Here is a 25010-nt window from a genome sequence, read left to right on the forward strand (position 1 = left end):
GGGTAGCAGGCCAGAGTGCCTTAACTACATGCAGCTCACCGTGCAATGCAGTGCTAAGAGTGGATTGTGCCCGAGCCGTGACCTCCAGGCGTGGTGGGCCAGCAGCCACCTGGGAGATGTTTCCTCCAAGGCAGTGGTAGCACTGCTCCCTACAGACCCAGTGTGAAAGGAAGGGCAGGCAGAGCTTGTGGGGCTTCTCTGTGGGAGGGCTGTGTCAGTCTGGATGTCTCTGTGGGGCTGGAGGCTGAGCTCTGCTCCCCTGGCTTCCTGTGCTCCACCACATGAACCTACACAGCTGAGCCTCCAAGCTGGGTCTGTCTCTGGATGTACATTCTTGTCTCGCAAGAAACTTTAATTGTGTCCATCACCATGTCATTCATCAGAGTTGTTTTTCCCTTTACAACTCACCAGATTCTCACAGCATTGCTCACACTGGTGAGGAGGCTCCAAAAAGCAAACAGAGCTTCTTTGTAAAATAAGGGGCTATTTAGTATGAGCAATCAGACCCAACTGAACTCAATGACCTCGTATAATTAAAGACTTCAGAACTTTGAGTGTTCCTCAAAACCATAGCAGAGGGAAGAAGACTTCTCATTGTCCAGGCTTATCAATCAGTGGCCAGTGTGGAAACTGGGGATAAGATCAGAGGGGTAACATGATGTAGGTCCCAACACGACCTAGGTCCCTGAAGAAATATCTTTGAAAGAAAATCAGTTCACCTCATATGATGTAGTTTCCAGTTGTATCAACTTAAATAAATGCCAGTTACCATTTTGATCATAAATATTGGTTATTAACAGAATCAAAAGATACTACCTTAAGCATCCTAGTCATCTATAATTTATTCTGGAAGAAACCTATTCAGTTCAGTTCAATACTGGAACTTCAGACACATTACTTTTAATGTGTCTGAAGTTGCTGTTTAAGACTACAGCAATTTCAAAGCTTTCAATTTTCTTCTTTTCTTATCAATAGCACAGATTATACAACATGAGATCACATTCAGTGAATTTTCACATTTCACTTTTTTGTCCCCACAAAGTATTTTCACCATTGAAATTCACCCCATGAAAATTCTTTTTTGCCCCATTCAATATGAGACAATGAATGGTGAAAATACCCTTATTTTGTTTGTTTGTTGCATGATAGCAAAAAAAAAAAAGAGTCATGACTCCTGGGATAGCAAAAAAAAAGAGTCATCTACAGTTTGCTATTGTGAGGATAACATTTAACAGGGAGTGCAGATGAAAGTAAGCAGAATCATCCCTTCACAGACCTGGCCTGCTCATAAGGGCTGTCAGAAAGAGTAATAAGGGACAGAAAGGTAATGGCAAAGACAAAACCCACCTTTGCTGTCCTTCCTTCTCATGCCTCCCTGTAAATTTTTGCCTGGTGTAGATAGTCCAGCATTAAGACAAGAGATGGTTAATTTTACACAGAGAGAACACTGAGGATTAATCACTCATTTAATGTGGCTCCCAGTGGTATGTAGCTGGGGGCCAGGGAGAGGTAGGCATCCTGGAAGCCATGGAAGGTCATTTTGGGTGACAAAAACAATGAATAGTTCATGCTATTCATGCTAGAAATGATGTGGCCCTCCCCCTTCCCCTCTTTCTCTCCCTTGGGCTGAATAATCACACCAGTGTAACACTGTCTGCTTGCTTACTTGCTTTAGGATATTGGACTGGCTTCTCTTGGATCATCTGAAGAGGAGATTGAGAAACTGGCCACAGTAAGTGCAGATGGCAGTTTAATATCAGAGGCAAACCCAAATGATTCCCTGCATATCCCTTGCTGTGCAGGGAAGGCTTTTTGTGCCTCAGATTGACTGCAGGAATGGGAGCATCAGGAGGATTGTCTCCTCTCCTCCACAGGTTAGGAAGGTGCTGGAGCAGGGACTGGAATCCCTCTGGGGGAGCCTAGAATGGTGTGATTCCACCTGAGGAAATGCTTACACCTCTTGATTTTATAATGATATATTGCTTAAGCTAAGTTTTTACAAGTTCAGACACAGGATGGTCCCAATTCACATTCCAGACTCACCAAAAACATTAGATACCCAGTGTGATACCTGTATTTTCTCCTAAATGAGGTGCAGAGAACCATCCCAATTTGGTTCATCCCACATTCATTAACCTCACCAAATAGGTGAGCACTTTAAAACAATTTGGGAGCAGGTACTGCCATTCAGTTCTGAGTCACTAGGCTCCCTACAACCATCAAAACAATTTGTACAGCCCCTTACTGCCACCTTAACTTGCTCTGAAAGTTGTCTGGCTGCAGGCCAGGTGATTTTTTTTTTTTTTTTTTTTTAATAATGGCAGCCTTTCACCAGTCCTGATGATTTTCCCAGAGGAGGAGAGGAGCCTTACCCTCACTGAGCTGTGTGAGACTCATTTAGTACAGGTGGGGAATGAGAGGAGAACGTCGCTCCTGAAGTTCCTCACCCACTCAGGAAGGACATTGTGGCTCACCTGAAATCCATCTGCACGTATCCATCCTTGGGTTAGGACCAAGTAAAACCACCATTATTTCTGAAGATTGCAACAAGGGCTGAATCCTTTGTGACTTCATCCAGGTCCGGGAGTGGTGATGTGAGGAGACAGTGACAGTCCACATTCCCTCTTCCACTACCTGGGTCTAGAGAGGCTAGAGTGAGATTAAGATCTGTGCCTTTGCTAGGCTTAAAAAATTCCAAGTCCCAGAGAATTTGCATCATTCCCCAGGACTTGGTGAGGTTGGGTTAAGGCCTGTGGTTTATAAAGCATTCCTCTCCAAGCACCCCCTCCTGATCCTGAGCTGACCAGGCCTAGACTAGAGATAGGGTTAAGATCAAAAGGATAAAGGGTCTCATGGCTGAAAGTTTCCTAGCATCATCTAGGGTTTGGGGAGGTAGAATAAGGGCACCTTTTTAAAGGGATCCCTGCAGTTCAGGGTCTGTGGGAATACAATTTTGTAAGTGCCATTCAAGTATTCTGAACAGCAAATCTATTCTGGATTAACATCCCAATAGACAAATGTTTAACATATCTACACCTAATCTAGGCTTACTGTTTGAGTTCCTTTTCTAAAAAGGTAAAATAGAGGAGAACCTGAAGTGTATTCATTATCCTGACATGAAAGTCCAACATGAACTCTAAGATTATCTCTCAAAGTCCCTGGCATTCCCTGTTCTTCATAAGGAGAATTTTGGTAACTAGCTTAGAAGTTTTCTTTAAAGAATCTCAGAATTGTTGCTATGGTCTAAAACATTTGTAAGACAAATTTTGAAGTGCCATTATTTCGTTCAGCCCCATGACTTCTCTAAGCAGGTGGATCCATGCACCAGACATGAGAAACAGCCAGAGTGCCACTAATACATTTTTAACTCTCTTAAAACAGTGAGAGCTCGAAAGAACCTCACTATCCAAAATCCAAACACAGCATATTTTAAGAAACACTAAAAAGAATTCCTCCTCCTCCCATGTCTCATTTTGCAGTCAAAAAAGCCTCCTGCAAAATGAAGAGATACTAAAAAGACTTTTCATTGTGAAATAATAAGAGTCAAGATTATTAACAGAATATAAACACATAATTATTTGCTGAAACTCAGGATCCTTCAAAAGGAAAGATCCTGGCATGTTTTTTCTTCAGTGATAAATTTGAAGGCTAAAGCTAACTCATCAAAATGAAAAGGTGTGTGAGGGAGGGTGAGAGAAAGAGACACAATGTATGAAAAGGGCAAAATAGACAGAATAATAATTGAGCTTTACACAGTTTTACAAATTGTCTGCGGTTCTTTAAGCAGGGTCCTGAAAATGCCATAGCTATGAAGCCAAGGTCTATCCCTGTGTAGGAGGCAGCAAAGGGCTCTGTGTCTCTAAAGGAACCTTGAAGAGTTGTGAGACAAAGCCATACTCTTGAAATGCTTCATTTTCCATGTTTTCCCTTTGCACAATGCCTATCCAGTTTCTCAGGGCTGTGTCCAGGACTTGTCCTCCACTGTCCTTTTCCTCAGATTTTATAATAAGGGAAGCACTAAAAGCTTGGCAGAGCCAAGAGTTGCTTTCATCCCACTGTTGTCCAGCAGGTAAGGGAAGTGTGATCCTAAGGATGCTTTTATCACAAGAAAAGTCCAGAGAAATGTATCTTTGTTTTCTGCTGGAGCATGACTAAGATATAATTGACACAATATGGAAAAAGGCATCCTTCCATTCTTCTGAATGAGATCACACAGACAAAGGAGGAGGGAGACTCTCCTTACAAGTACCTTTGTAAAGGTGCTGAACCCTCTGTCAGGATCTTCCTGTCCTTCTGGGGACTGTGGTGGAAATCTGACAGCTTCCACTGACTACAGTGAGGCTCTGGGCTAAGAGATTGCAGGGTAATTAGTAACATCTTCCAAAGAAAGAAAAGAATATAATTTCATTTACCTATGTATTATCATTCAAAATTTAATTTTTTTTTCTAAGTGGGACAACAAGTTTTGAAAAATTATATGTTAAGTTTCGTGTGTTTTATATGCTGAGGGAAAAATTATTTTCTTAAAATATGCAACTATAACATTTGAAGACACAACAATATTAAGAAATGAGGATAAAAGAAAATTAAAGGAAAGATGAGAAGCTTAAAAATTCCTACCTTTTCAGATTCTTTTTCACAAGTTGTTCTTATTCCCAGCTTTACTGGTTCACTGTGGAGTTTGGCCTCTGCAAGCAAAATGGAGTGATCAAAGCTTATGGTGCAGGACTGCTTTCATCTTATGGGGAGCTGATGGTATGTGTCAAATGCTGAAAATATTGAAAGATCTCTATAATCCACTTTCCTGAACTCTGGTTAAAGCAAACTATGTTTTTTCTACAAAAATCAGTATGATTCAAAATTCAGATTTTCCTTTTGCAAATAATTCTCCCTTCACAGAAGCTACAGGGGAAAAGCTGCTGTGGTATTGTACCTGGCTTTAATCTAAAGAGACAAAATGCAATGAAAGCAACCATCCCATAAAATTGTGGATTTGTTTCTTCCTGCTCCTGCCAGTAGTGATGCAGCTGACTGACACAAAACTCAGGTTCCTTTCTGAATTACTCACTAGAGGGCAATATTATGCCTATTATGAGCTTGGCTATTTTTTCCATGCCATTGACATTCACACACATATGAACCAGAAAGGCACCGATTGACTGGACCAAATGAAGTGCAAAGAAACAGCAAATAGCATGGACACTGATAAAAAGAAATTGCTTTAGTATTTTTCATTCCTAAATATATTTCAAAACTTATGTAAGCTCTAGTTTTACATAGGTCAAAATCTGCGAGCACAGGTTTTGTCCTGCCTTGCTTAGGTAGATTTACTGTAGGAAGAGGATTTGTACACTTTTACAGAAAGTATTTCCCCTCCTTTGACCAAACAGCTGATAGGAAAAATATTAATTTCTCCTTAATTTTGAAGAGCACTGATGCAGGTGATCACTTTTTAATTGCAGAAGCCCTAAACTCTTATCAGCAGGGTTCAAATCCTTCAAGCTGTGCAGATATTGCATGATATTTTTTAAACTGGTAAGAGCCAAAGGCAAATAAATAGCACTCTTTTCAAGAATTTTTATAAACCAGAAACCTTTTCTCTTTTTCATGGGAGATATATTTTAAGCTTAACACATAAACTCAGCAACCTAACAGCCAGATGCATGATACATTCACATGGAATTGTGGCTGAATTAGCATAGCTTGGACTCCCTGAACTGGAGATAGTTGGGTTGTCATGACAATAAACATTTTACAAAACTCTCCCAGTTATGTACAGGTCAGCCCACTTCCCAGTCAATTGACAGGAGGGAAAAACCAACATTTTGATGTCTCTCAAGGCATTTCAAGTAGGAATCCCCACAGAAGGGCAGCTGAAATTAACACAGGGAAAGGGGAACCTTCCCAGACATCGACCTTCACTTTTACCACTTGCTGATTTTATCACTGTTTTTCCTCACAATTGCAATTTGGAGATGTTTGTGAGATAACTCTGTGGAGAGCTTTCTCTCTTGACAAGCTGAAAGATCTGCATGCTCATTACCCCTCTGGAGGAACAAACATGACTTCCTTCCTACATAGCAACCTGATCCTGGCCTGATTGCTCATCTATTTCACACTATGTACTGCTGAAGCTACTGTTTATCTGGGAATTCTTCAGTACTTCTTATATTCACTGCCAACAAACAGGAAACATAAACTTGCTTTCATTTATCCAGTAAAACTAGAAATGTCCAATCAAAGCACAATTCAAGGCCAAATTTATTCTACTCTGCCTGGCTTAAAACTTTATGGCTCTAAATCAAGTTAATTTACATGTTAAACAGGATAATAAAGGGCAGAGGTAATCATATTGCTGATATTTATGTAGCTTTCGTAGCAATATGCATGACAAAATCCATCTGATGTGGTCACTTCCTTTTTCTGTTTAAGCTTTACTCAAATGAAGGTAAAGATCTCATTAGAAATGGTCACTTTTGGTGCCTGGAGTCAAGTTCAGCAGACTTGTACTCTGTCTTCTCTATTTCCACCCTTTTCAATGGGTGACTTAGTGATTCTTCTCCTCAGACACCAACAAGCTCTTCTGCTTTTGGTTAAAACCATAGATGAGGACTGCTTGTGAACAAAACTGTGCTATCTATATAGCACAAAAAAAGTACAATCTCAAACTCCCTACCTCTGAGTCTGAGAGAGAAGTCCTAACTGTTCCTGAGCTGAAAAAATGGCAGTTTTTTGTCACTACTTTTATCACTGGTAATTGTTGGGTGAAGCTACTGGATAAACTTTTGATAAAGTTGGCTCCACCTCTGTGTTCATCCGTTATCTTAGTGAAAATACAGGCAGGAGTGATAGCATTTATATTCAACAGGTAATGAATAGGGTTATCCCCCTTTCAGCATGTTCTTCTTGTATATAACACCTAAACCAGAAGATGGGCAAGCAGTTAACCAGCAGTTCTGCTATGCACCCTGCAGAATCCCTTTGTGAGCTCTCCAAGTTCCTCATTGTGCATCTTCTGGGACGGTGGCTTAGTGGTTCTGTGCAAGTCACCTTGAGCTCCTGAAATTTGTTGTACACAAGTTAATTACATCTATAAATTTAAGTGCTGAAGCTTCCTTCTTTAGCTGATTTAATATCATTGATTTTTATTTAGAACAAAACCAAAATACAGAAATATTTCAATTTATTCATTCTAGTCTGCCTGTTCATCTGTTTCTAACTTCAGAGTAGGCACTGGCAGTGTGGGTGAAGTGGTGAGATCCGATGCCTAAGCACCTGTTAGCAAATTGCAAACCTGTACCAGCTGCTTCTTTTACAGCTGAAGAGAGAAAATGTGTAGTGTAGTGCCTATTCAGAAATAAAGCAGTGTCTAGACACATCTGTCAGAGAAGATGAAGATTGGAAGATAGTGAGACTCATTGAGTTTATTGCTCTAGATTAGTTTTGTTGCTGCTTGGCAGAAAGCCATTATCCAACCTAATAATTATGTGCCAGTCTTCTCAGTGGGGCCAGACACAGACTTCTGCATGGAGGTCCCAGACTTGATTCCCTATCTTTTAGCTGATCAACATATTTGGCACAGGCAGTGAAGTTTTGGCACTTTTCTGGCAGTGAACAGAGCAAATCCTGTAGGAATCTCACCGCAGGTCGTGTGTTGAAGGAGGCACCCTGCAGCAGCCTGGGCAAGGGAGGGCTTTCCTTGGGCCTGAAGACTTTCAGGCCAGGAGCAGCAGAATGATTCAGCCACCAAGGAGGGAATAAGAGCATGAGTTACTAAAACAAGAAGATAACAACTAACCAGTGGCAGAGGGCAAGCAGCAGTCATCCAGCTTATGTTATATGGGAATTTAGCATCAGCAAGAAGCCTGGGAACATCCCTGAGCTGCAGCCTGGCCTGACTGGCTGTGGGTGTGTGACTGTAACCAAGGGAACCACATCCTGACTGTGAAATCTCTAAAACATTTCCCTTTTCTCCACAGCACCCACTCCTACCAGTCTGAAGCCAGCTTCAGGTAGATGTTTTCTGTTCGTGAGTTGATCCTGCCCAAACTCAGGGCATAATCTGGGGGTAAGGCAGAGGATGAGAGGAAGAGCTAGGCACTCTCTGCATGAGTCTTGCACTTGAACCCCTGTTATCTAACAAAGCATTTAGTAACAGCAGCTAGGTATCAGAAGGATAACCATCCCCAAGCCTAAACTGAGCAGTTGTAATGTGTCTGACTGCTGGCCAAACTTGCCTCCTCTGAACTGTAAGAATTCCTCCCCAAAAGCTCTCAGTATTGCACTGTTTATTTCACTATATTCTGTCAGCTGTTCTACATTATCCCAAATGCTTCTTCTGTTAACACTCAGCTGGACTCTGTCCTACATACTGTAAAATCTTATGGCTCATACCACAATTCTGGCAACACTCAGTGCTACATATGCTTTTCTTGCAGCACACCCAGTACTTAACTTGTAGAGGCCTTTAAGGCCATCCGGTTTCAAGCTGAACTTCCACTGAAATCAATGGGATTTCAGTTCTGCTTCAACACTGACAGTATAGTGGGACCCCTGTCAGGTTTCGAGTTACTGAAATCTTTTCCCATTAGCTCCCCAGAGCTTCTAACATTCTAAGAGCAGCCTCATGTTTGTGTATACCAACCATCTTAGATTGTATGAGTGCTATCCAAGGTTTACTCTTCAATTACACACTGCAAATGAAGAGCAAGAAAAACACCATCTTTTATATATTCTTGGGAGTTGTTGGGTTTTGGTTTTTTGGGTTTGTTGGGTTTTTTTGTTTTTTTGGTTTTTTGGTTTTTTTTAAGCCAGGCATTTATTTCTGCACCAGTTCATTGAAATGTCTAAATATGTGCTTAGGAGTACTGTCTGAATTTTTCCAACTAGCAGATTGGACTGAAAGTCTTGAGCACCATCACCCACTCTTACCAGTTATTTACAAGTAGCACCCTGAGAGTGACATTTGGATTATAAAATGGTGAAGGGAGTCTCCTGAAGACTGGAGAAGAGAAAAAGGGAATGAGAGAGATCTCAGAGAAGGGTGGGTACTAAAAGAATGCCCCTAGGTGAATGGGGCCCACTGTCCAGTCTGAAGGTGGGAAAAACAGGTCTCAACATTGATGGGATGAGTTCCTTTCTCCTTTTGGTTTGTATCCAGGACACTTCACCAACCTGGCCAGCTGGAGGCCCAACCAGGCACATCTGTGGTGCAGTTCAAGTGTCACTGGGGCTGAGCTAGGTTTAAAGTACCTCCCCTGGGTTTCAGGGGCAGACAAAGGGTTTGGGAAGTCACTTTAAGCCTAAGCAGAGCTGCCTTCCCAGGACTCTGTGCAGGTGTCAAGCTGGTGGCTGGTTTAAAAGGCATTTCCAGTGTATGTAAGCAAACCATGTAGATGCACCTTTGACTGCAGTGTGGACAGATGTGGCTTCCATAAGCCTCGTGTTTGCCTGGGGGGCAGTGTAAGAGAGCTGGAGAAAAGCATGCAGAAGAACCTGTAGGGGGTCAAAACCACAAATGTACACATGCAGTATAGTGTTTATTTATATATTGGATTTCAGGGAAGATTTGAGGATGCTATACTGGCCTGGCAGCTGTGCATAAAACACGAGAAGCATTCTGCCTTCTGATCTTCATTGCAGCAGGAAGCATGAAATCTGTGACAAGGGCTAGGGGACTCTAAAGTAATGCTAGACAGGACTGTGAAACTTCTGTGATACTATCTGAAAAAAAGCAGCATGATATTTTTGTCTTCTGCATATTTATGTTTTGGGGGGTGGCATAGACTTTCTCCTCCCTGTCTGAGGACATGGCTGTGCTATCCAGTTGTACATCACGGTAATAGAGGAAATATATATTTCTTTATCTCAAAAAATTCTTTATTATTTGTTTTATTAACTGGTAATTATGAAAATCAGCTCTGACATATGAAAGAACAGGACTTTATATTGCCCCTAACTATTCCCCAAAGAGAATTTTACTGCCCAGCAGGGACTAATTCTTTCTCTGTTCATTCACCTGCTCTAACTGGTGCTGTTCCTGCTGCAAAGTATGCTTTGTCAAACAAGCCAGAGTACAAGCCTTTTGATCCAGAAGTGACTGCAGTTCACCCCTATCAGGATCAAGCCTTCCAGCCTGTCTATTTCATTGCAGAAAACCTGGAAGATGCCAAGGTCAAGCTTCAGTAAGTAAAGTGTTTGTGGGTATTTTCATTGAGGGGCACACACTGGTTTGATTCTTATTCTCAAATACATCTATTTATGTACTATTGCAACAACCATGCCAGGCTATCTCACTGCATCTGCATAGTGGCTTTTGTACCACAAAGTTAAGCTTATCTCAGAAAAGGTTCACAGAAAGTCAGAATTTATTTTTGCTATGCCCTGTCCCCTGCTTCATCTTAACAGTGCTTCATTTTAGCGCCTTCTGAAGTAAATTCTGTAACTGAGCTGAGAGAGTGCAATCCCACCCTATGTGCTAGTCCATACAAACAGGAGGTCGTGAAGAACTGATTTACCCCAGGTCACATGGAAATGTCATAGCAGTCTCTGGAATTAACAAGGATCAGCAGGGGGCTTCAAAACAAGATTGCCTTTCTGCTCTGATTATATCTGCACAAGAATCCAGAATCAGCATTTACAGGCAATCTAATTCCTACAAAGTAGCTGTCTGCAACCTAAATAACATTATTTCAAATTAGCTTGAGGTGTTTCTAAACACATTTCCTTAACTGTGTGATGTTGTGCAGTAAGGATGTTTTTTTCTTTTTCCTTTTTTTTTTTTTTTAAAAAAAGTAAGCAGGGTTTAAATTCAGGCCTTCATCTCCAACAGTTAGAAAAACATGACCAATTCTGGCTGGAGGCAGGATGTTGGTTGTGGAGCTACTGGGGAGCATGCAGGAGCTGAAATGAGGAATTTATTAGAGGAAGAGAGCCTGAGCCAGACTTCTTCCCTACTCTCCTCGCCTCTTCCCCAGAAGCACTGTCTGCTGAGGCTATAGCCATGGCTAATTAGGCTCATCATCTTAAATCTAAATGTTCACATTAAATTTTTAATACGTGTAAAAACGTGGGTGAGAGCTCCCTGGCAGAAGAGAGAGGACTTGCAAAGGTTTTGACTCAGGCAAACCTGCAAAGAACGTACGAGGACAAGGAATACACCGCTCTCAGGCATGGAGCTTTCTCATACATTTTTTCAAGACAGTTGCACAGCCAAGGCTGCTCAAAATAACTGAAAGCACAAGAATCTGTCAGCACGGAAAACATAAGGCAACATCAGTACAGGGGGTTCCTACCAGCGTGCACTTAATGGAAATATTGTAGAAAATGGCAAGCAGTCGTGTTTTTTCTTTTAATAGAGACAGAAAAACAGCCCAGGATGCCTAGTATCAACAGGTTTTTAGAATATAACACAGAAAGAGCTGCTCCAGGTTATTTCTTGGAAGGGAAGGCGGCAGACATGCTGTGCTCCTGCATTCCTCAGCTTGTGGTTGTAATAACTCTGAATTGTGTGAAGGCAGAGCGGTGAGAGCACAGACGGGACCCAGCCAGCCAGGCTGACACCAGCACTGCAGATCTCTGGGGCTGTGAGGGGCTCAGCCTCAGCCAGGCTGACACCAGCACTGCAGATCTCTGGGGCTGTGAGGGGCTCAGCCTCAGCCAGGCTGACACCAGCACTGCAGATCTCTGGGGCTGTGAGGGGCTCAGCCATGGGCAGGGTGTGCCGCACCAGGCAAAGCCCAGGAGAAGCAGTGAGGAGGTGTCACAGCAGCCTCTGCTCCCCAGTAAGGCCATGAGTGCACCCTGAGAAATGAGGTCCTGCAGGTTTTGCACCTTTTGAACCAGAAGCTCTGGCCTGTCTCCCCACAGGAGCTTCGCCATGAAGATCAAGAAGCCTTTTGCTCTGCGCTACGACCCTTTCACCAGCAGCATAGAGGTTTTGAACACCCCACAGAAAGTCAAGAGGGCACTCCACCAGATAAAAGAGGAGCTGGAAAACTTCTGCTTGGCCCTTGAAAACCTCTCTTAAAACCACAGCAGTACGTCTCACCTGTCACCGAGATACCTGTAGGTAATGTTTAGTGGTGAAGTTGTACTCACAGGCAGAAATCTTAAATGCACAAAGCAGCTCAGTTCAGGTAATATTTTCACTGTAGTTTAGGCTGCTGTCTTGGATGAAATAATGAGCTCCTGCTTAGAATGTTTCAATCACAAACAAGCCTTACTCCAATTTTTGGTAGGTGATATGAAAATAATTATGTGTTATTGGACTCTTACAAGTTTTTTCCTTCCCTTGCCACCTTTCCAAGTTATCTGTCACAAAACAGCATAGTGCATAGTAACTTTTCATCCACACAGTGTTATATTTGCTGCCTTAATGGTACCATCACAACCTCTTAGGCTGGATAGCTGCCCACAGTTAGCAGTCCTTGCAGCTAACTCCTTGCTGCTAGCAATTAGCATCACCTATTGCCCACAAACTATGAATGGCCCCCTAAAAATATGCAAGTACAAGATTTTGCTAGAGGAGCACTTCTGCTCACTATTTATTTTTAAATACTCATCCAGTAGCCTTGAAATATGGCAAGATAATTTCTTGTTACATTTAAGATCACGGAATATTTGTACCTTCGTTGAAAGAAAAAGAAGAAAATAAAAGGTCCCAGGTACTCTGGCCCTGTCACATACAAGGATGCTTAATTTGAATGAGAAATCTAACTTCTATGAGGGAAATTCTTGTGTAAGGAAAGATTTGTAAAAAGCCCTTTAGCAAATAGGCTTCCATTGCTTTTTTTTTCATGCAATTAGATTCCCCGGGATACCATTAGAAATCTTTGCCTCCTGTTGATGTCATGATGATGCAGCAATGATCAAAAGGTCAAATCTGTGGAACACCTGGTGGAAAACCTAAGATCAACCACTAGCAGCCATATAGCCTTGCTATAGAAAAAATATCTGGTATGTTCTGCAACTCATCTCATCTCCCTCTCCAGCTCCTGAGATGTGCCTGAAATTTATTTATGTTCCACAGGTCACATTTCCCAGAATCAGTCTAATTATTGCCTAATCCAGACTTTCATGCTGTTTGTGTCCCTTCCTTCCTCTACAATGCACAAAAGAGGGTAGCTCAGGAAAGGAAGATGATGCTCCAGACCAGAAGGGTTCCCTCTCCTCTCAGCAGCAGTGCAAGCAGAAGGGGTTGATGCAGGTTACAGGCATGGCATGAGAAGGGAATGTGGATCTCATGGCTCGAGCTGGGTGATAGTTATCTACAAATATACAAGTATATTTATCCTGTGCCACTTAGAATCTCTAGTTATTTATTCAAAATTGTATTTAGCACGTGGCTATCTCATCCACTGCTACCCACCAGCTGCCCTGTTCCCCAGAGCTCTGGGGAAAATGTGAGGTGGTTTGGCTCTTGATGGAAAAGGAGTTACCAGAAAATGAGTTACCATGTCTGCCCGAGCTGCTCACTGTGGGATAGGAACACGTGCACGGACACCACAGAGCAATCCACAGGCTGTTATTTCATACAGACCTTATCTCACTGTCATTTTTCCACTTGTCAGGCTCTATAGAAACTGTCTTATTGAAAGTTAATAGAATGCTGGTTCTTAAATCTCCACGTCTACAGCACTTCCAAAAATTTTCCCATGAGCAGTAATATTCAAGATCTGTTGATCTGCTGCAACTGCTCCATTTTATTAAAATGTGGTGATGCCTGAAAAATTTTGAAGTATCTTGGCAAAAATGGCTATGAGACCCCCTTCCTCCTAACAGCAGGAACATCCCAATCTCCTTTTTTATTTTAATTTGTTTAAAAATTCTACTCCAGGAGAACACTTGTATATGATAAACCCTGTTTTGCTAGAAATTCAGCCAGGGACAGAGCTGAAGTGAGTTCCTTTGCTTCCAATATATTTCTGCTGTGATGGAAGATGATCTCTCAGCATGCTTTTATGGGTTTAATTCTACTTATCCTGCTCATAAACACACACACAAATACCATTCCTCCTCAGAGCAATTTGTTTTCTTACATATTGTAATAATTTATCTGTCTGCTTCCTGCCAATTGGTGCATAGGCAAAAATATTTGATAGCTCACAACAGATTGTTTTCAGAAGTATTATTTTCATCAATCAGTCCTTTTACAGTGAAAATTAAATCATGTGCTCCAGTTCTGTGTGTTTTCCTTTTCTTTCTTTTTAAGTGGAAGATAATGCCAGAGCGGAAGAGCTATCAAAATATTTTCTATAGACGGACTCTCTGGGCCATAGGGTCTTTTTCATGTATTCCCTCTGAAAGGGCTGAACGTGGAATTTAGACTTGAGTTTGGCTATTATTCAGAACAGACCTATATTTGGAAGAAATGAGAGACCTGATGGATTTGTTTTGCCCAAGGCCTCACACTTTCTTTGGAGGGACTCCAGGCCCGCCCACACACCCTTGTCTTTTCCAGGTCCTGTAGCAAGGAGAGAAAAAGAAACCATTTTGGAGCCAGATTCTCCCACCCTTACACATGCTGAGTAGTACCCAGCCTCTCAAGCTATCCCAGCGACAGCACTGAGCCTGTTTAAGGTGCTGCACACGGGCAATTTTATTAGCAAGATTCATCAAAACCACTGTGGGTGTGCTTGCTTTTTCCTTGCCTTAGTGATGGTCAGCTGGCACACAGGGCTAGGCTAGGCTGCAGTGAAACTTGGTGAGGCTGCAGAACTAATGGATTTGGCTACCTGGACTTTCAAGATGAGTAAATATTTTTCCAAAGAGGGTAAATCTTTCCCTCCTTGCTCAGGCAGAACCTACCCCAGGCTAGCCATGTTTGACACTCCCCTCCGAGAAGGTCCAAATTATTTTCTTTTGATTCAGTGGAGTGACAAAACAAAAGCCTTCAGGGTTACATCCTTAGGAGTTACACTGGTCATTTTCTGCTCTTCCAATAGTCATTCTTTCATTTCCTCACAGAAGCCAACAAGTACCTCATCCTCCTGTCAGGCTAAGGCAGCAGTGATGGGAAAGGCAGCGATGGGGCCTCCTGATGAAAATAATGGCACAGAGGAAAAAGCACCAACCAGTAAAAATATGTCTTTTTGTCAGTTTGCATTTCAGCAGTTTCATATTAATCTTGCACAAAAAAGGTTCCATAGCCAAGTAAAACACATCTTGTGACTTGAAACTGAACTGATGAACTCCCCATGGGCCCTTTGCTTATCCCGATAAACTTATTTTTCCTAGATGGAGTGCATTTAGAACCAAATAGTGTATGTTATTAAATCTGTATTGTGCTCTTCAGTTATACATGGGAGAGTTAGTAAATTCAGTTTGTGGGTTTGGGTTTGTTTTGCTTTTTGGCTAACCAAGTCTGTCCTCTACCAATTTTGGTCCACCTTCAAGCCTCCAGCTGCTTCACTGCTTCCCTGCAGATTTGCTAGTGATGCCAAGGGTACCACTGTGTTAGGAGAATACACAGTTATGCAATTTGGGGAATTTGGCAGGACAGCAAGGGGAAATTTAGGCTGGCCTCCCACCCACTCCCATGAGAAATAGTATTGTATTACAAGGCAGAGCTGTCATCCTCAGAAAGACCTTCTCAATCACTTCCCTCTGGTTCCCTTAACATTTTGATCTTTGTACCTGGTGAATATAAACCTTCCTTAACCACTTCAAGAAAGGCTGAGGTGAAGGAGGGGTGAGTAGAGAAAAAAAAAAAAAGAAAAGAAAAAAGACCTTCCAAGAAAGGAAACCTCATTACCCTCAGTCTTCTTTGTCTCTGCTGAGCCATGAAGAAAGAAGAAAACAAATCAAGCTTCCATGGAAAAGATAGTGTGTTTCCAAAGAACACCATTAAATTCTTCCATGTACAACTTCACCTATGAAGATCTCCTTACAGCCATCCCTGAAATGCCATAACTCCCCCAGCGAATCATGGGCACCGATTAGCCGTGCACAGAAGTGTTACACGACTTCTTGAGTCAGGAAATGACGCTACCAGGAAAAACCCTGCAGCAGCTTTGCCTTACACACCTACTGCAAAAACAGAAGGCTCTCCAGAGCCTGCTTCCTTAGATATCCTACAGTATGGAGAAATTCCAGTTGGCACAGAAACAGAGGGCTACAGACACACATCCCCAGTAATCTCAGCCACCACTAATCAAGAGTTTATACGTGGGCTTCGAGATTTAGTCAGAAGACATTACTTTGCAGCATTCTTCAGCTGGCACATGATCAGAGGTTGGCAGAAAGGGTTATTGGCTACATCATATTAAATATACATTAGGTTTGGGTAAAGCTGGTGGCTGAGGCCCAAAGTGAAAGCAAATCTCTGGCACCCTCTCCCGCCACACAAACTCCCCAGGAGAAAGACAGACTAGAAAAGGAGCAGAAAGGCTGACAACTGGCAGAGCAAAGGCATGAGGAATAGAAAGGACCCATAGATATGCCTGAAACAAGTTTGCTTTGCATAGGCTCTTTCATTATATTTGAGAAACATTTCTGTCTGAACAGGAGCTTTTTCATATAAAGGACACAATTTTGTACCTGTTAGAGTGTGCAGGGTTCAAGGTCACTTAAGATTTTTTAACCCTGCCTGAGGAATGTTAGCCTTATCTGAGGCATTTCTCTTTGAACACGGGATATAGAAGATAGAGAACAGAAAAAGAGATCTTTAGAAAAGAGGTTTTTGGTGTGTATGGAAAACAACACACCAAAGAAGAGCAACAAGTATTGTGAAGGGTCTAGAAATCATCTTATGTGGAACAGCCAAGGCAGATGGTTTTCTCCAGTATCAAGAAGAGGAGGCTTGGGGGGACCTCATCACTCTCTACAACTCCCTGAAAGGAGGCTGTAGGGAGGGAGGTGAGGGTCAGTCCCTTCTGCTGTGCTGCAGTGAGAGCACAAGAGGAAATGACCTGCAGCTGAGACAGGGAAGAGTCAGACTACTAGATATCTAAAAGATTTGTTCCTTTCTAGGGCGATCAGGCATGGAAAGAGGCTGCCCAGGAAGGTGATGGAGTCACTGTCCTTGGAGGTGTTCAGGGAGTGTCTGGATCTGTCACTGGGGGATGTGGTCTAGTCGTTCAGGAATTACAATGGTAGTGCTGGGTGAACAGTGGGACTAGACCTTGATGGTATCTTCCAACCTTAACAATTCTACGATTCTACAATTATTTGAAAGCTGAAGCTGACAAGGCTTTGCTGCCTTGCAAGACACAGGAGTCCTAAATTTTGAGTGAAGGCTGCCTTAGGAAGGAAAAGGGAGCAGCTGGCCAAGCCCTGCCCTCTCAGCAGAAGATGGTAAAATTATTGTTGCTGTACCTGAATGCTAGGTGCTTTTACCCTGTTTAACCATTTTGTCAAGAGCTTTTTTATTTCCACTAGTTTAAAATGTTATTTGTTGATGCCTTTCATTTATGCTTGCAAACGGGGAAAATTAGCTCATTCAACGTGAGAAAGTTCAAGATTATTTTCCCAAGGTTTTGGGCGGAACTTGAGCTACACATTAACATTCTTAAACATAAACCTGGCCCTTGATGAGGCAATTAAGATCTGGCAAAATGGTTACACTTGGGTAAAGAAGGTGTGTACTACTATCTGATGGATCCAAAACAAATCTCTACTCCCATCCACAACCAGTGCTGTTCATCTTCAAGGTACATCTTTCACAGCATTAACTGTGATAGACTTAACACGAACATCTAAATATAAAACATAACACATAGCACTTGTCAGGTACAGTTACTAGAAGAATCCTGCCTTAAAACAATTTTGGATGCCATTTACAATGGTCTGTTCTGTTTCAGCTGCTGCTGAAGCTGTGGAGTTTGGGCATGGCATGCAATAAAACAGGATGTGCTGCTGACTTCAGTGAAGCCAGTCTGACTGATCTCACTTGCAGACTCAGATTCAGCAGCTAAATTTCTGTTGAGCAGGCTAATAGCTAAAATGTGGAAATAAAAATAGAGGGTCCATTTACAGTCATATCGCTGTGCAGATTTAGTAGTTTGCTATTATAGTTACTGAGGAAAAAAAATACAACTGTCAGTATTATGAAATATTTCTTGAAGTGGTAGACTACAGACTTTAGATACTCTGCTATAAACAGACAACTAAAATGAATTCATAGAAGGAAAATATCTATTAATCTGTTAATTAACAAATGCTGTCTTTCAACAGTATCTCACAAGATGAGACAGATGATCAACGTGTTTTGTACAAGGCTGTTAGGAACAGTCTCAATAGAACCTGTAAAATAAAATAGAAGAAAAAAGAAAAAAAGAAAAAAGGCCTGTTTTTAAGTATTTCCTGAATGAATCCCAAAACTGATGGGTTAGAAATGGAATGTGTGTTGGATGATGATATGAATTTTGTACAGTGTTTAATTCTTCTACTTCAGACATTTCAATTCGGTTCTGACTTTTGAATTAGTTCATATTTCTTGGTTTAAATCTGAGTAAACAAAATTATTTAAGTCTATTCCTGTGTCTCTAGTGTCCTACAAAGGCAGGCTTTGCAACTGAATCTGAGGTTTAGCCCCTTTGTGAAATGCTGTTTGAGGATGGGGAGGAAGGAGTGTTGTAAATGAAACTTGCTAGCCACTGTTGCTTAGTAACTTTCCTCCAATTATAATCCTTATCCTTGGGCAAATTAAAGGTCACCAGAGTGGGTTTTCTGTGACAAACGTGTCATCCAATATTGCTATCGTGTGCATACACAGTTTGGGAATAATTCCAGCCCATCCCTAATGTGGTACTGGCTTTCTGATGATATTGGCTGTCTGGGCAATTTCTCTGTACTTTGCGATACATCATTAATTTCCGTACTGCAATATTACTCTGATAAATGGAGCTAAAGATAGATTAAGAAAAGAAAAAATTCATGGAGAAAATTGACTTCCTGTTGCCTTGACATGTCTATTTGTCCAAGAGCTAGACTGAAAACATGAAGCAAAGAACCAATGATGTCATTGCACAGAAAGCTAGAGAACACATCACTCTTTACTACTTAAATGGAAAAGATGGGCTCTACAAAGAATTTCCTGATGAACTTCTGCAAATTCTTCCTCACATTCTAGAAGTTTACCAAAGCCTTAGAATGTTGACTAACAGTTGAAGACACTAAAATTGTTACAGAGGACCCTGGGGCCCTGTATGATTCATACCAATGGCTTAGCTCTGTATTAAGCTGATAAAAAGTGGTATTACAACAGAATTTCAGAAGAGCTGTCTTAGGCTATGCTAATGGTGTGCTATGTTGCCTGAGAATTTAGGCAAGGAAGTTCAGGTCTTTTGCTTTTTAATATAACAGATTTGCTATTGTGAAATCCTGTTTATATTTGTGTGCAACACAGAGCGACATAAATTGTATCATTTAGGAAACATGGAGCGAGAGGAAATTTTTTTTTACATAAGGAGCACTCATATAAGTGAGGAAGAAAGTACTCATGTAGCTGAGGGCACCAACAAAAAGCACCAAGAGCTGTTTTACTCTGAATTCCTCCTACAACACCATCAGAGTCTTCTGCTAGCAACTTCTCTGCAGAGAAACAGGTTCAGCATTTGTCACATTAACAGACTTCCACCCTCAGCAAAGGAGTTATTTTGAGCATGACATGAAAATCTTTCACTAGCAAGATCTCAGCAGATGAAATTAGCACATCCTCAAGATATGTCCTACACAGCCTGTTACTCCACAGCAGCTCTGCTGTTTCACACCATTGGTCAGTGGAAGAGAAAAGCAAAAGCACAGCAGGCGGGGAAAAATGGGAGAGAGCCTTGGATGCATGGGAGTTCTGAGCAGCAATTTTGCTGTGCTTGGAGCAGAGTGAGGGGTGTGTGATCTGTTCCTGAATTAAAAGACCACTCTCACACACACCTGGAGTGGAAGAGTGCCTGCAGTACATGTACTGTTCTTCATGCCTCAAGCATATCCTGTGCTTATGCCACACGAAAAGATAATATATACTTTGGTCTCTTCCATGTCCTTGCTGGACAAGCTGGGGACAGAGATGAGCAGAGATGCTTCAATAAGTTTCCTTGGGCAACAGGAGAAGTAGGGCACAGAAAACTGCTGAAGAGAGCATGAGCACTCACTCATGTCCCACAATAACTGCGGGCTGAATGTTATCCTGACAGCAGAATCAAAAGATAGAAATGGTTTTCGTCTCTGCCAAAAAGGGAAAATAAAGTTGTACACAGAAGCATTGCTCCTATCAGAACTGTGCCTGGAGTAATAAATGTGTTACTGTACAGAATCACAGATTTTGGAAGGGACCTCTGGAGTTTGTCTCCTCCAACACCTTACACAGAGAGGGTCAACTAGAGCATGTTGCTCAGTACTGTGTCTAGCTAGGCATTGGATACCTCCAAGGATAGAGACTACACAAACTCTCAGGGAAGCCTGTTTTAGCATTTGACCATTCACAATTATTAAAAAAAAAAAAAAACAGCTTTAAATTTGAAAGGAATTTCAGGTATTTGATTTTTGTGCCCATTGTCTTGACTCTTTTCACAGGCTACTACTGAGAAGAGTATCTACCCTTTTTACTGTCTCCATCAGTTATTTATACAGATTGTTCAGATCCCATTGAGCCTTCTCTTTCCCAGGCTCAAAACAGTCCCAGCTTTCTCAGTGTCTTCCTGTACATCACATGCTCCAATCCATGGATAATCCTCATGTTCCTTCATTAGACTTGCCCCTGTATGTTTTTGTCCTCATCCTTGTGGCTACAGCACTCCAGACACTGTTCCAACACTGGTGAGCAACAAAGGAGAGTTCACCTGACTCCTTGTGCTGCATCTTCCTGCCATCCAGGATGCTGTTGTCCATCCTTGCTTAGAGGGCAGATTCCTGGCTCGTGGTCAGTTTGCTGTCCCCAGCACTCACAGGCCATCGGGTTCTTTCTGCCAAGCCACTTTGCAGCTGGTGGATCCCGCTGGTCTGTACTGGAGCCTGGGGCTAATCATCATCAGGTGCACTGTTTCACCAAGATTCTGGTTGTCCCATATCTCCAGCGAAAAAGTCACCAGTCTTTTCCATGGTCTCATTCAGCAGCAAGCCTACATCCCACTCCCCTGCCCCTTTCTTTTTATTTTCCTGTAAATACACTCTTATAAGCCTTTCCTGTTTTCCTTACATCCCTTACCAGATTCTGCTCCAGCTGGGCTTTCATTTTCCTAACCTCATCCTTGCATGATATAATGTGTCTGTATTCCTCAGGGAGATCTGAAACTAATTCCACCTCTTGCATGTTTCTTTTTTTTTGTGTGTTTGAGATTTGTCTGGAGCTCCTGTTTCATCCATGCAGGCCTCATGGCATCTTTCCTTGGCTTCCTGTCTGCCAGGATGGATCATTCTTGAGCTTGGAAGTGGCAGTACTGGATTAAATGCTCAAACTGTTTTATGAAAATGTAGAGGATGGGGGAGATGAAAGAGAAGGAAAGCAGAAAGGATTTTACTGCCTTCCACTAAGGCAACCTGTAGTCACATTAGAGACCCAAGTTCACACGCTTACTCCAGCAGACACCTAATTTACCATGTGAAGGGGACTGCTCCAAATGAAGAGCAATGGAGAAAGGCTTGTTCTGTAACATCAAATCAACTGGGCTTATTGGACAGATTCTTTGGATGTGGAAACCCTCAGTAAGGTTTTGCATCTCATCCCGCCCCAGAATGTGGCACCGGTGTAAATCTGGAACTCTGGCCTGTTGACTAACAGGAGGCTCAGTTCCCCAAAAGCTTTTACCTTGTGCCAATCATAGACTCACAGAATCATTAAGGTTGGTAAAGACCTCCAAGATTCAGCCTTTGTCCAGCTGTCACCATATCAACTAAAGCACAGCACTAAGTTCCAGGTCGAGTTGCTCCTTGAACACTTCCAGGGAAGTCTTGGGCATGTAACAGATGCCAGAGAAACACTTGTTTTACAAATCTCTCTGTAGTTTGGTGTGAGGAGGCACATCAGACAGTACATCTGATCATGCAGAGTCTCATGTGTTCAGGGAGATTCCTTCAGTTTTAGTGAAAAGGAAGATAATGTTTTGAATAGATCTTCTCTTGGAATCTGGTAAGTGCCATGGAGTACCAAATCCTGAAGGGATGAAGAGGATACCAATAATATTCTTATTAATAACACATTCAATAACTTGACTTTTAGGCGGCTTTCTTATTTCTATCCTTCCCTGAAGCACGGCAGTGAAATTCAAGAGAGCTGCAGCAATCCTGGAATGTGGAGAGAAGACCATGGAGGCGTTGGTACTCCAAGGCAACACACTGCCAAGGGACTTATCTGTGCAGTTAGCAGGTGGAAGCCAGTCAAGAAACTTGTGAGTAGCTCTGTGGTTAAGAGCAGGCAGATCAGAAGAGTTACTTTATATAAAGGCATTGGTACTCTAGTATAATAGGAACATGATTTCATCCTACTTGCTTCTCTTTATATCCCACAGGAATACCATACTGCCGCATCCCTTTGCAGGGCACCCTTCGCTTCAGAGCTCCAGCAGATTTTCACAATCTGCTCGGCTTCTCTTGGCTGCCCGATCCCGAGGTGTCTCATCCTGGAGGATGCGGGCTGTGCCGTCCTTGGGCAGCAGGGTGCCCTGCGAGGTATTTGTCCCCGAGTCCCCTGTGCCGGTCCCTCCGCGCTATTTACCTTCTGCCCACAAGGTGGTAGCGCAGCATCAGATTAATGATGTAAACACGGGCTTGGCTGAGCTCCTGCCCTCCTACCGGACACCTTCCTGCTGCTGGAAAAAAACACTTGGGCAATTTTCTTCCTGCTCGCTAACTTTCTAATGAAAGAACAGCGTGATGCATCTTCAGGAATAAATAATTGAGGATAAAGAAGAGATATCTATTCCATGCCCCAAAGGGCTGTGTGGAAAGAATGAGTGATAGGGATAAAATCATGTAAGCCAGCCTGGAGATTTTGACTTGTTTCCAGAGCTGGGGAGGCCAGATATTATCAAATGCTGCTCCAGGGTGATGAACCAGTCTGGGCTGCAGTGGTCCCTATCATCACACTCGACTGGTTGCAGAGTGTGACAGATTGTCCTTTCAAGGCCCACCAGAATCCATGTCCAGCAGCTTGTAGGACAATAAGCTGGGCATCTCTCTAGTGAAATATTTGAGGTCTTTTCTAAAACTAGTTTAAGAGACAGTTTTGTCCTTGGCACTACTACTACTGCTACCGGTTTCAGACAGTCCCATCTAAAACCTCTGACTTTCCACCACTTGCTGCTACACAGCACACCTGGCAGCATAACTATGAGAAATCAGGAAAATACTTTGTCATTATTATTCCCTCCATTATTATTTCCTCCATTATACAAACTGCTTTTCCTCAAAACCAAATTGCAGCAGTGCAGTGGTAGTTCAGGAACTGCTTTGTTTGTGCCATCACAAACAAGCAGACATTCTACTTACAGCAGAGGGTCACAAGTGGGGAAAAACACATTAAACCAGAGCTAAGCCCATTAATCCATTTTATCATGGACCTATGCTTAATTTCTGATGGTGAACAAGCTCTCCTGACAGGATCTGTGTCTTATTTTTCGATCTGTTGTACTACATGAGGTAAATTTCCCTTTAAAACATGTCATTCCCCTTAATGTTACAGAGATTTAGAAACTACTATTAATAACTATTAATAATTACTATTAATAACTATTTAGTTATTGAATAACAAAATAGCTATTCATATTCATACCATTATTAAAATATAGCCAATGAACATCTCATGAGGATCCATACATGCTCAAATCCTTTTCACAGAATTCGGTCACAAAATAAAAGCAAATTTTAAGAGTGTTTTTTGTACAGTCAGTCTCTTGTTCAATACCAAATCAGAGTGAACCCTTCAAGGTGACATCCTACCCCAGTGACTTGTGTTCAATTCTGGGATATGTAACCTAATCAAGTAGTGACTTTTGCTGGAGACAAAGAGGTAGGAAGGGAGATTTATCTCCTAATTAGTGAGGTCTCCCTCATCATATCACATAAGTTAGGGCTGATTAGTAGGGCCCTCTCTAGACTGCCTAAATTGCTCTCTCTTTCAGCAGGTCACCAAACAAAGTGTCTCTAGCCTCAAAGCCAGGCTGCAGGGCTTCCTGCACAGGGTTGACAGGACATGGTGTTTCAGTACCAAGGAAATCAAAAGAAGGTTTTCAACCTGGCTGGTACCAAAACCCAGTACTGGAACAAAATTCCCTTGTTCGAGTTTATTTACCAGTAGTTCTAGGTGGTCTCCCATCAAAGTGCTGGAAAGTCCTCCTCAGTGTCATAGTGACTGCCCACAGCCCTTACAACCAAGACAAAGTCTTGCACAAACTACGCAGGCTCTTTGTTCCCTGGGGCATCCCTTCATACCATGGGGCTGACTACAGCCCTTCATCTCTTACTGTAACTGTAGTAGGAGGCCTTTATTTATGTCAGAGTACCCTTACAGTGTGCTGATAAAGTATTACAAAGTATTCCAAGGAATGGACATAGCTGTCTCCAAGAAATGGAACTGCTGTTCCAGTCTGGTGAAACTATCCAGTTGAGTGAAAATACTTGCACTGATAAAAACAGTTCTGCCAGTATGCTCATGCCACTGTCAGGGATCTCACACTCCTGACAGACAGAGCCTGGCAGGAATTTGGAGCATAGATGGGACCTAGATCAAATGAACAATGTGGAGTTAGAATCATATAGCAATGGTCCTTTCAAAATGCTTTTATTTACAGAAAACCTCAACTGAAATAAAGTCTCTTAACAGGAGGTCTTGATTACTTTTCCATTTCCAAACCACACATCATAATGGGGATGGAATGTGGTTACCATAAATTGTTGGTTTACAAATCATCACTGACTTGTTAGCAACAGCTAGGATGTTAGAGTTAGAGCAACAGTTTGGATGTGATAAAATAGCAAGGGCCCATTTTTCATGGCATTGTTGGAATGAATATAAATGAATTCTTCCCAGAGATTCATTGTGGTGGTTGGGGTAAATAACAAACTGCAGTTTTCCTGCT

The 25010-nt window shown here is 42.1% G+C and overlaps 1 protein-coding gene across 1 annotated transcript in view; it reads left to right on the top strand.

The window, feature by feature from the left end:
- The window catches only part of LOC102039412 (tyrosine 3-monooxygenase-like), a 29245-nt gene extending 17217 nt beyond the window's left edge, over positions 1-12028 (top strand). Inside the window, exons 10-13 of the mRNA XM_005421090.2 lie at positions 1676-1732; positions 4660-4755; positions 10051-10184; positions 11869-12028. Coding sequence (XP_005421147.2) covers positions 1676-1732; positions 4660-4755; positions 10051-10184; positions 11869-12028 — 447 coding nt within the window. The remainder of the gene's footprint in view (positions 1-1675; positions 1733-4659; positions 4756-10050; positions 10185-11868) is intronic.
- Positions 12029-25010: the final 12982 nt, after the last annotated feature.

The sequence above is a fragment of the Geospiza fortis genome, unplaced genomic scaffold (assembly GCF_000277835.1).
Source record: "Geospiza fortis unplaced genomic scaffold, GeoFor_1.0 scaffold10, whole genome shotgun sequence".
NCBI classification, from domain to species: Eukaryota; Metazoa; Chordata; class Aves; order Passeriformes; family Thraupidae; genus Geospiza; species Geospiza fortis.